Here is an 11,739-nt window from a genome sequence, read left to right on the forward strand (position 1 = left end):
CTCTGTCCCCAGAAAGCCCCTGCCAAAGTGCTCTGGACGGTTCACAGAGCAGAGAGGTGAGGCCATGGGACAGGGGAGCTGTGACTCAAACATGGGACAGCAGCCTGAGGAATGTGATGAACAGGCTGTGGTGAGAGGCAAACGAGGTGGCTTCAAACAATATAGATTGACTCTCACAGTTCTGGAGGCCAGCGGTGTGAGATCAAGGTATAGGCAGGGCCGTGTCTCCCTCTAGAGGCTCTTGGAGGTTCCAGGTGTTCCTTGGCATGTGGCCACATCCTCCCAGTCTCAGCCTCTGTCTTCACATGGCGTTCTTCTCTTCTCTGTGTCTTCTCTTTTTCTGTCTCTTATAAAGACACTTGTCATTGGACTTAGAGCCCATCCAGGATGATTGAGAATCTTGAGATCCTTCACTCAGTGTCTTAGTCCATTCAAGCTGCTGTAACACAATACCACCGACTGAACTAGAGGCTGGAAGTCCAAGATCAAGTTGCCAGCAGATGAGGTGTCTGGTTCATAGACACCTTCTTGCTGTGTCCTCACATGGTGGAAGGGGCGAGAGAACCCTCTGGGGTCTCTTTTTATAAGGGCACCAATCCCATCCCTGGGGGCTCCACCCCCATGACCTAATCACCTCCCCAAAGCCCCACATCCTGATACCATCACGTTGGGGGTTAGGCTTCAGCATACCAATTTGGGGCAGACACACACATTCAGTCCGTAGCATTTAGTCATATCTCCAAAGACCCTTTTCCCAAATAAGATCACGCTCATAGGCCCTGAGGCTCAACACAGACATCTCTTCTGGGGGACCACCATGCACCCCACTACATACCCAGTATCCACAGCACACGATTTGGTGTTTATTCTTCCTGGGTTTTTTCCCCTAACCTTGTGCCCATAAAAACATCTCGCGGGGAGCGGGGTGGCGGGTATAGCTTAGTGGTAGAGCACATGCTCGATGTGCATGAAGTCCTGGGTTCAATCCCCAGTTCCTCTGTTAAGGGGGGAAAACTTTGGGGGGGGGCAGGGAGTAATTTTTTTAGATATATGAGAATGGGGTTCTGCCTGACATCTGCCCAGCCTCTTGCCCCTTCATGTGACTCCAGCTCCACCTTCTTTGCAGTAGCACCCTATCCCGATAACCAACAAAGGGGCCATTTCTCTTTACAGTAAGTTGACACCCTTCCTTTGGCCTCACGTCTGCTTTCATTTCCTGAGGCTTAAGGCTTACTTTCTCCTACAGATCCACATTTAAGAGACTTTTCCTGCATAAGAACAAGGATAAGAAATACAGCCTGGAGGGCGCAGAGGAGATGGAGAACACAGCACCTGCGCACGTCGTGCTGGAAGCCACCACCATGAAGAAGAACCTAGAAGGTGGGTCGCCCGCAGCCTCAGGGACAGACAGCAGAGCCACCGGGGCCCCTGAGGACCATCCCCAGATGCAGCCTTAAGTCAGTAGCTGTGGGCCCAGCCCCAGTCACAGGCTTCAGGGCTGGTCCCCACCCCCAGAGGTACTTTCTGGCCACTGATCTCTATGTGTGGCGGGGCCCAGCCCACGCCCCAGAGGCCAACCCACATCCTCCCCAGGAACCAGCTCTTACCAGCTCTCCTTCCCCTCAACAGCCCCCTCCGGCTACCAGCACCGCCACACCTTGGGCGAGAAGCACACCAAGGAGCCAGGAGGCAAAGGGAAGAAGAACCGAAACCTCAAGATCGGTAAAATCACGGTGTCAGAGAAGTGGCGGGAGTCGGTGTTCCGCCAGATCACCAACGCCAACGAGCTCAAGTACCTCGACGAGTTCCTGCTCAACAAGGTGGGCCGCCCGGGCCGGGCCTGGGTGCTGGGGGGGCAGGGCTCAGGCAGAGCAGCCCCGAGGCCCTCCCAGAGGGCCATCACAACCTGGCAGGGCTTTCCCAACCGTCACACCAAAATCCTTACCTGGCGGGAACAGAAAGTCCAGGTCCACAGTTGGCACATGTGGCAAGTTCTGGGAATATCGAGATGCTGGTTCCTAAGTTTGGCATCAGCTGGCTTTCTGCAAAACCCGGCCAGGGTTCATGATCACTTGTAGCCGACATTAATCTTGCTTGGTGAGGATACTTCTATTTCACTGCAGAATGTGTGTCTTATCACGGGGGCTGCACAGAACATGTGAGACTGTCCCAGCCGAAGTTGGGACTCGCCCCATCGGACTTGTCTAGCGCATGCCAGCAAGTCACACGTGGGTTGGGCGCCCAGCAGACGCATTTTTTAGAGGTTTTTGCTTTATTTATTTTAACTTTTTTTATTGTTCTTTTTTTTTTTTTGAATGGAGGTACACTGGGGATGGGGATTGAACCCAGGACCTCGTGCATGCTAAGCACACACTCTACCACTGAGCTACACTCTCCTCGCAGCAGAAGCATTTTATCCGGCGGTTCCTTCCCAGGAAGTTTGAGTTGTGCTGTTGAACGCACTCAGTGTGCCGTCTCTCAGCACCCCTCTGGGCGGCTGCTCACTTTCTCCACATGAGGAAACACTGGCATCCAGAATAACCCTCCCAGCAGGGCGCCGGACACACCCGCCTGCCCCCAGGCTGCCCCTCAGCCATGGCTGACCCAAAACAAATTCTTTTATTTAGAATACACTTTTACAGGATACATTCTGTTCAAGGCAGTGATGGAGCACTTAACTGCAGCTGTGGCCTGCACTCAGGGTATTCGCAGTCCTGGCGGCAGGCAGCCCCACAGCAAACAGAGCGGCATTTGAGAGCTTCGGAGGGGGACAGTGGCAGGCTGACAGGGACAGTAAGGGTTAGGACACCCTTCAGAGGGTAGAAATGTGACGAAATGATCAGGCCATTTGAGGCAGCCCCAGTCCTGGGGTGCAGCCAGGTGTCGAGCACCTGTGAGGGACAGCAGGAAGGGCCCCAGTTAAACCAGTGGTTCTCAACGATGGGTGAGCCTGCCCCCAGGGGACACTTGGCAACATCTGCAGACTTTTTGGAGCGCCACCAGCATCTGGTGTGTGGAGGTCAGGGGTGCTGCTCAGCACCCACAGTAAGTGACGCAGAGAGACCAGGGTTGGCAAGGGAGCCCAAATGTTTCCCTGCAGGCCCAGGACAGCCAGGGAGGGACTCGGGACAGGGCAGAGCGGTGACCACCCAGATGCCCAGCCCAAGGCAATATGGGGTCAGCGCCTCTCCCTCCCTTTCCAGATAAACGACCTGCGTTCCCAGAAGTCTGCCATCGAGAGCTTGTTCATCGAAGCCACCGAGAAGTTCAGGAGCAACCTCAAGACCATGTACTCCGTCCCTGTACGTGGAGCCCCCAGCCACAGGGAGGGTCTCCACGGCGACCCCCATGCCCTCCCCTGGGCACCTCCCCCGCGCTTCTGTCTGTCCCTTGGGGGTCACACCCTGCCTTCCTACAGAATGGGAAGATCCATGTCGGCTACAAGGACCTGATGGAGAACTACCAGATCGTCGTGAGCAACCTGGCGGCCGAGCGCGGTGAGAAGGACCCCAACCTGGTCCTCAACCTCTTCCAGTCGCTGCTGGACGAGTTCACCCGCGGGCACACCAAGAACGACTTCGAGCCTCCCAAGGTAGGTGTTGCCACTCCAGGCAAGGGTCCTAGCACCAGGGCGTTGCTGGGGTGGGGGCGTTCCTAGGGGCCCGCACAGACCTGGCGTTTTTGCTCCCTCACAGCAGAGCAAAGCGCAGAAGAAGAAACGAAAGCAGGAACGCGCTGTGAGTATGTGTGCGCACATGTGTGTGCACACAGGTATGAGCGTGTGTGTGTGTGTGTGCACGTGCATGTGGGTGAGCGTGTTTTCCTGCCCAGCCTGTCATGAGTGAGTGGCCCCTGGTCCTGAGATGCCGCAGGCCCTGAGTGGCCCCTGGGCCACCCCACTGGGGGTCCACCTTCCCCACTTGGCTCCCTCCTCCACTGCTCCAGGTCCAGCAGCACAATGGGCATGTGTTTGCCAGCTACCAGGTGAGCATCCCGCAGTCGTGCGAGCAGTGTCTCTCCTACATCTGGCTCATGGACAAGGCCCTGCTGTGCAGTGGTGAGTGCCCCTCCCCGACCCCTGATCACCCACCATGCCCCCGATCTCCCCACCCCCCGAGCCTTCAGCAACGCCTCCACTCCCTACTGTGACTTCTGATCTTCCACCAAACCTAACCCACCATGCCCCCAACTCCCCACTGCACTCTCTGATCCCTCCTACCCCCAGCCCTGACTCCCACCCCACACTCCCTGACCCCCCACCATGTCCCCAGCTCCTCATCATGCACTGGGGCCTTCACCCCAGCTAAGGGCAGATCTTTCCAGAATACTGCCCTACTCACTCAAATCTCGCACAGTCATCTTGGGGCAGGGCTGGGTTTTCAACTAACCCTGAGGCCCTCACCCAACTCTGCAGCCTCCGTTCTACATGCATCCCTGGGAAGGTCACCCTGTGTCCTACGTCCCAGCCTTTGTTCACACTGCTCCTGCAACCTGAACTGCCGGCCCCTGCCCCATGTGCCAGGCAAGGCCAGTCAGTCCCCACAGGGACCTCAAGAGGCAGGTGCAGCCCATGATGACCCAACTGGCCCACAGTCAGGCAGCCAGGAGGTGGCCAAACTCAGATGGGAACCAGCAGCCCCCAGAGGCCCAGGCTGGGTCAAGCAGGCCTCTGGCCCATCTGTTTTCCTGCCAGGACCAGTCAGGGCTGACTCTTTTTTTTATCAGGCCAGAGTAACCTCCTCTCCCCTTGGCGGGCTGTGAGGAGCAGCCCGCCATGTCACATCCATCATAACTACCCAGGCAGTTGTCACTGTCCTGAGACAGAGGGACAGGCAGCCACTGGAACCTGGGGTCCCTGATGTGCTGCTGGTGACCACCCTCTTCCCCTCTCAACCGTGATTTCCTAGTGTGCAAGATGACCTGCCACAAGAAGTGTGTGCACAAGATTCAGACCTACTGCTCTTACACAAGTGGGAAGAAGGTGAGCCCGCTGAGGCTAGGAACTTTCCAGAACCCCTGGGGGAGGCCATTCTGAGAGACTTGGAAGAGAGTGTGCTGGGTACAAAGCCAAAGCTAGGTGTCAGGTGGGAACAGGGAGCTGGCAGGAGGGACTGGTCCCGCAGCAGAGCATACCCCCATCCTGTTGGAGCTCTAAGAGGCCCCCCAGGGCAGGGGCCAGGCTTGTGTGTGCACCTCAGACCCTGGCCCTGCTCCTCCCTCCTCCAAGTGGAGGGAAGCCCCCCAACCCTGCACATCAGGGAAGTGGGGTTCTGAGTGCACAGGCTGCAGCATGAGCCGGGTTTCGCTGCTCCAAGGGAGCTGTGGGTCTTCACGTAGGGACCCACTGCCAGTGGCCATCAAGCAACCTCCACAGCTTGGCACCCCTGGCAGCTGTGCCAGAGAGGGACAGAGGCCACAGAGGAGGCCTGGGGGGTGACAGGGAGGACAGCCAGCCCAGGCCTGACCCCTACCTGGATCCCCGTCATTGCAGATCGAGCCAGGCACTGAGCCAGGCCACTTTGGCGTCTGCGTGGATAGCCTGACCAGCGACAAAGTCTCGGTGCCCATCGTGCTGGAGAAGCTCCTAGAACACGTGGAGATGCACGGCTTGTACACTGAGGGCCTCTACCGCAAGTCAGGGGCCGCCAACCGCACGAGGGAGCTCCGGCAGGCGCTGCAGACGGGTGGGTGCTGTGGGACATAGGGGCTGTGAACGGGTAGGTGCAAAGGGCCAGTGGACACCGCGTAGGGCTCAAAGCTCAGCCCTCCTGCCTTCACTGTGCTCACTGGGCCCCCGCCCTCCCGACAGACCCCACAGCAGTCAAACTGGAGAACTTTCCCATCCACGCCATCACCGGGGTGCTCAAGCAGTGGCTGCGGGAGCTGCCCGAGCCCCTCATGACCTTTGCCCAGTACGGAGACTTCCTCCGCGCTGTTGGTGAGTCCCACAGCTGTGGCAAGGGTGGCGTGAGGCAGCGGTTGGGGATCAGAGCCTCATGCATTTGCTGTGGCCAGTCGGGGAGGAGGGATCCTGGTCACAGCTGAGAAATTGAGCCCCGGGCTGGGGCCAGGACCCCTCTGTGGCCTTGCATTCTTGCCCCACACCATGGGAGGTTCCTCAGTGCCCTGAGGCCCGTCGAGGTGGGGCCTGCGGGGAGCTGACACCCTGGGCCCTCCTAGAGCTGCCAGAGAAGCAGGAGCAGCTGGCCGCCATCTACGCTGTCCTGGAGCACCTGCCAGAGGCCAACCATAACTCCCTGGAACGGCTCATCTTCCACCTGGTCAAGCAAGTGCCTGCCCCGCTGCTGCCTACTCTCTGTGGGGGGCTGGCGTCCCAGAGGGAGCCCCACCACCACATTCTCTAGGCTGGTGTTCTCTGGTGGCTCCACACCAGGGCATGAGTCCGTTTTGGGGGGTTCCAGGAGGGGGCCCCAGCTTCTTTGTGGCACCTCTCCGTCCTGCAGAAGCGAGCATTTCTTACCTCCCGGCTACAGTAACCCCTGGGCTCTGGACTCTGGTCTTGGGGCTCCCTTTTCACCCCCTGACTAACACCTGCTGCACAGGGTGGCCCTGCTCGAGGACGTGAACCGCATGTCACCCAGTGCACTAGCCATCATCTTCGCACCCTGCCTCCTGCGCTGCCCTGACAACTCGGACCCCCTGACCAGCATGAAGGACGTCCTCAAGATCACCACGTGAGTACCAGGACCAGTGGGCCCCCCGCCCCCACCATGTGCTCAGGGCAGCCCCGCCAGGGACCCCACAACTAAACAGGAGAGCCTGCTCCAGAATCCTAGGACGGCTTAGCCTCAGTAGTGTGTCAGTGTGCCTGCAGACAAAAGTCTGGAAGAACAAACCAGGTCACAACGGCCCGAGCAGGTGTCCTGAGCACTGGGGTCCTAAGTGGACTTCATTTGGTCTCTCTAGTTTTCTTTTCTAATGAGCATCGTGACTTTTGTACTAAAACAGAACTTCTAGCAAAGTCCAGAGTCCCAGCGGCAAGCGGGACTCTTCTGACAGATGAGGGACAAGAGGCAGCCCAGCCTTATGGCCGCATCGTGGGGCACACGCACCCAGACCCAGGTGGAGACATGTCAGCATCTCTCCTCAGGCAGCAAGAATGTTACTTCCCAGTTCTTTTGAGGGTGAGGAGCAGACAGTGAAGCCAGCAGCCAACAGAAGCAATTGTCTCAAGGTGCTTTTTCCCCGTAAACGATCTTCAAAAGTTCTTCAAAAGAACTGAGGAGGAGGTCATCAGACATCAGTCACTAAGGCGGCATTGTTCAGGCTGCGATTTATAAAAATAAAACGTGTCGCCCTAGGTGGTTTCACGAGGGAAACACGGGAAGGCCTGAGAGCTATGCCTGACAACAGGACAGCATGCCATGTACCCCAGACCATGCCCTTCGAGATTCACAAACAGCAGCTGTCAGGCAGAAAGGAGAGGAGCCCAGTGTGGCCCCCACACTACCTGGGAAGTGAGGTGGTGGGGACAGATTTGCTTCCAGTCTCTTCCAGTACTTCTTTGGTCCTTTTTTTCTTATGTGGTCATATGAAACCTGAACCAGACGGCCTCTCCATCCAGGCTGAGTCCGTCCTGTCCCACTACACCCTCCCCACCCCGGACTGACCATTCCTGGTTGAGTCCCACTCCTGGCTGGGTCCTCCTGGGTACTGACCACTCCAGGCTGAGTCTTCCCCAGTACTGACTACTCAGGCTGGCCCTGACCACTGAGCAGGTGTGCCTGGGTCCCAGCACACTTCCAGAGCCCTTGGGGCCAGCTGCCTGCAGCCCCTGGGACAAATCTCCCAGCCTCCCAGCACCTTGTACTGTGTGAGGTGGGGCAAGCCCCACCCTGCAGGGCTCCTGAGGGGTCAGTTCACTGTGATCCATGGTACTGTGCTTCCTCCTTCAAACAAGGAGGCTTGTTATTAAGAGAGGGACTCAGGCGCAGAGAGGTGGAGTGAACTGCACGAGGTCACACAGTGAGTGAGCTGGGGCTGCAGTGGGAGCCACCGCCTTGTCCGTAGCCCTGCCTGGTCTCTGGGTCTCTTGGCTCAGCCATCAAGCCCCAGTCTTTGGCCAGCACATCCCTAGGCGCCAGGCCCCCCACGCGGGCCCTCCCCGGGGCAGTAGCTGAGTCGCCTTCTCCACAGGTGCGTAGAGATGCTCATCAAAGAACAGATGAGGAAGTACAAGGTGAAGATGGAGGAGATCAACCAGCTGGAGGCTGCTGAGAGCATCGCCTTCCGAAGGCTCTCTCTCCTGCGACAAAACGCTGTGAGCAACGCAGGGCGGGGCATCGGTGGGAGTGGCCAGTGGGCGGGGCTTGGGTGTTGGGCGTGGTCTCGCTTCTCCGCCCAGTGCATACTCCCAGCACACGCTTGGCCACAGGCAGCCTGAACTGGGGCCGATTCCTCACCTTGGGCAAATGACCACCGTCCTAGTTCGCCTGAGGCCAGCTGCCCCTCTCAGGAGTGGGGGGTCTGTCACCCACTTGGTGGTGGTTCTGGCCATCCTCCAGCCACGTCCCTTGCTGACTTGGGTCCCGCCCACAAGGAAATGTTCCCACACCAGAAGAGGCCTCACACTTGGGGGTGGAGGCATAAGGAGCCAGTCCTGGGCTCCTGTAGGAGGACCCTGTCCTTGTCCCTGCAATCAGATGTGGCTCTGTGCCCATGACTAGTGCCTATGTCCTGGTCATGGCCCTGTGGTCACCCTCTCTTCATCTCTCCCCCAGCCATGGCCTCTCAAACTGGGGTTTTCGTCTCCCTATGAGGGGGTCCTGGTATGTACATGTATGGGGGTCTTCCTCACATGTCTCCCAGTGCAGTGCATGCTGAGGTTCCCCTCAGGCCCCCTAGGGTCCTTGTAGGATAGACCAAGCATGTCCTAACCTTCCGGAAGTGCATGCTGGGGGAGGCCCGTTGCCTGCTGACTGCCTGTGCTGAGAATGACTAATCAGCCAAGTGCCAGCCACCCGGTCCCTGCATGATCCCCGGAGAGCCTCACTAAGCCTAGCTGTCCACGTCAGAACTAACCTTCCCAGAGCTGCTCCGACCACCCTCTCTTCCTGTGAGCACCGACCCACACCCACCAGAGGGGCTGGCCAGACCTGCCGCTTCTCTTTGCAGATCAAGAGCCCTAAGACCCGAGGGAGCAGCAGTGGTGGCCTGGAGGAGCTGGGGGTGCTGCCGGAGGAGGAAGTGGCTGGTGGTGATGAGGATCGGGAGAAGGAGATCCTCATCGAGCGGATCCAATCCATCAAGGAGGAGAAGCAAGTGTCTCTCTGACCCCTTGCCACCCTTGGCCGCCGTGTCTGGCCCTTCCACTATTGGGTATCTGGCTGTTAGGAGGCTGACAGACTAGACTCAGTCCCATGGTCCAGTGCCCACCTCATGGGGTGCTGCTGTCCTAAAACACAGCCTAGGGCTCTGTTTAAAACCCCTGCTTGACCACAGGGAACCATGGTGGCCCATAGGGAGAGAAGGGCAATGGAGAGGTGATGCCTGAACTTTGTCTTAAAGTTGGCCTTAGATAGGGCAACCCCCTACTTTGTTGTCTGGTCAAGATGGAAGTATGAAGGAAGATGCTGTTAAAAAATTATGCCAGGAGAACAGGTGTAATTCGGGCCACCTGGGCATCCAAGTCTTAGGACTAGAGTAGGGTATTTCAGGCAGAGGGAGTGACATGTGCAAAGGTCGTGAGGCAAGAGCTCTTCACTAGCTCAGTACTAGGCCAGGTGCCTGGCTTCCCTTGGCAGCCTGACACCTTCCTCACATGAGCTGAGGGCATTTGGGGCCCAGTGTGCTTTTGGGTTCAGGTTTGGGGTCCCATCCAGGACCAGGATGATCTACTCTGTCCCCTACTGGCCTGGCACTTTTCCATGGGGTGATCATTCATTATGGGAACAGCCTTGGACATTGTGACACCCCCCCCCCCATCCCCAGGGAGGACATCACATACCGGCTGCCAGAGCTGGACCCTCGGGGCTCCGATGAGGAGAATCTGGACTCAGAGACATCAGCCAGCACCGAGAGCCTGTTGGAAGATCGGGCCGGGCGGGGGGCCTCGGAAGGTCAGTATTAAGGTAGCGTCAGCTTTTTTCCTTCCCGTATCCACACCCAGAAGGCCCCAGGGCGAGGGTCCATCTGCTGGCCCTGAGGCTGCAGTAACCCTGCCATCTGTCTCTCAAAAGGGCCCCCCGCGCCTGCTCTCCCCTGCCCTGGCGCGCCCACCCCGAGCCCCCTCCCTGAGGCGGCCACCCCTCCTCGACGAAGGCCGTCGTCCTTCTTGACGGTCAGAGTGAAGACCCCCCGGCGGACCCCCATCATGCCCACGACCAACATCAAGCTCCCGCCCGGCCTGCCCTCCTATCTCCCTGGCCGGGTGCCGGGTGCCCAGGAAGCTGCTGCCCTAGTGAGGCGCCGAGAGCCGCCTGCCCGCCGCCCGGACCAGGTACACTCTGTGTATATCACACCCAGTGCTCACCTGCCCGCTCAGGGCACTCAGGAGCCTCTGGACAAGGATGACCGGCCACCTGGGGCCAAGCGGAGGTACTCAGACCCCCCGACCTACTGCCTGCCCCCAGCCTCGGGCCAAGCCAATGGCTGAGGGCCCACAGCTGCTGGAGTCCACACGTCCAAGGATGGCCTGGTGCCAGAGCTAGGCACCAGCGCTCCAGAGTCAGCATTCAGTGGTCTGAGAAGGATCCGGAATGAAAAGCTCCAAGAGCGATGCGAGGTGGGCACTGGCTCCAAGTGAGTCCAGGCAGGGAAAGGCTGGCGGAAGCCCAGCCACCCTTGCTGAGCCCCCATGTCGCACAGAGGCGCCCGCCCAGAGCACTGAATCATGGCGGGCAGCCTGGCATCTCCCAACTCCCCTTTTGTATGTTTTTACGGTAACTTTTTCTTTGTGCGTGGTTTACATAACGTTAAACTGTAACAGCCTTAACAGAAGACCAAATTGTTTTTTTATATGTGTACGTACAAACTTTTTATTAATGCCCTGCATCTCCTTTATAACCTGGACATGAGTCTTCAGAGCAAAGCCCACACAGCCATCAAGCTTCATAAGCTCAGACCCACGCTGAGGGATAGCTTGGAGGGCAGTCTGAGGGCCAGGACTCTGCATGAATTGTTTGGACACTTGGGGCACCTTACTACCCCAAGTCTGTCTTGGACTCGTACTCTGGTCCAGCCAGTGGCCACCTGGCCAATGTGCATTCAAGGGAGCAGTGGAGCCTTCCGTGATGATGACTGTTGGCTGGAGCCAGGACCTGAGGTGGTAGGCAGCCTCCGTCCAGGTACCATAGACCTCACATCCTAGGGAGACTCGACTCGAATCGAATGTGGCCATCACTCCTCTGTCTACTGTGACCTGGACCCAGGAAGCCAGAGGAGGCCGCCCTTGGCACTGTCCGCCCAGTGTGGCAGAACAGGAGCCCGAAGTTCAGGACCACTCATGGGTGGGGAGGGCAAGGCCTGGGGTTGTACGTCCCTACAAGTCAACAATGACAGCCTAGGCCTCTGGCATCTCTGGAGTGGGGCTCCCCTCTGAGGCTCAGCCCACTCTCCAGACACCTGAACACATGGCCACAGGTCTGGGACCAGAGGCACCCAGAGGCCACATGAAATAAAGAAAAAGTGCCTGAGAGGTGTCTGCCTGCAGTTCCTACTCAGATCGGCTCTGGGTGGGAATAGCGGGTGGGGGTCAGCCCCATCATGGCCTCAGCCAAG

General features: G+C 58.3%; 1 protein-coding gene across 10 annotated transcripts in view; it reads left to right on the plus strand.

The window, feature by feature from the left end:
* MYO9B (myosin IXB) overlaps positions 1 to 11,654 on the plus strand; it is an 83,761-nt gene extending 72,107 nt beyond the window's left edge. For 7 of the 10 annotated variants that reach the window (XM_064479966.1, XM_064479972.1, XM_064479970.1 and 4 more), the window contains 15 exons: positions 1,247 to 1,380; positions 1,630 to 1,820; positions 3,204 to 3,302; positions 3,419 to 3,592; positions 3,696 to 3,737; positions 3,946 to 4,057; positions 4,908 to 4,981; positions 5,492 to 5,684; positions 5,810 to 5,938; positions 6,181 to 6,286; positions 6,564 to 6,695; positions 8,158 to 8,281; positions 9,136 to 9,282; positions 9,956 to 10,079; positions 10,200 to 11,654. In XM_064479966.1, coding sequence (XP_064336036.1) covers positions 1,247 to 1,380; positions 1,630 to 1,820; positions 3,204 to 3,302; positions 3,419 to 3,592; positions 3,696 to 3,737; positions 3,946 to 4,057; positions 4,908 to 4,981; positions 5,492 to 5,684; positions 5,810 to 5,938; positions 6,181 to 6,286; positions 6,564 to 6,695; positions 8,158 to 8,281; positions 9,136 to 9,282; positions 9,956 to 10,079; positions 10,200 to 10,615 — 2,197 coding nt within the window. In that variant the 3' untranslated portion in view covers positions 10,616 to 11,654. Of the gene's footprint in view, positions 1 to 1,246; positions 1,381 to 1,629; positions 1,821 to 3,203; positions 3,303 to 3,418; positions 3,593 to 3,695; positions 3,738 to 3,945; positions 4,058 to 4,907; positions 4,982 to 5,491; positions 5,685 to 5,809; positions 5,939 to 6,180; positions 6,287 to 6,563; positions 6,696 to 8,157; positions 8,282 to 9,135; positions 9,283 to 9,955; positions 10,092 to 10,199 lie in introns of all 10 variants that reach the window. The other 3 variants (XM_064479969.1, XM_064479976.1, XM_064479975.1) reach the window with 3 other exon arrangements.
* Positions 11,655 to 11,739: the final 85 nt, after the last annotated feature.

The sequence above is a fragment of the Camelus dromedarius genome, chromosome 27 (genome assembly GCF_036321535.1).
Source record: "Camelus dromedarius isolate mCamDro1 chromosome 27, mCamDro1.pat, whole genome shotgun sequence".
Lineage (NCBI taxonomy): Eukaryota > Metazoa > Chordata > Mammalia > Artiodactyla > Camelidae > Camelus > Camelus dromedarius.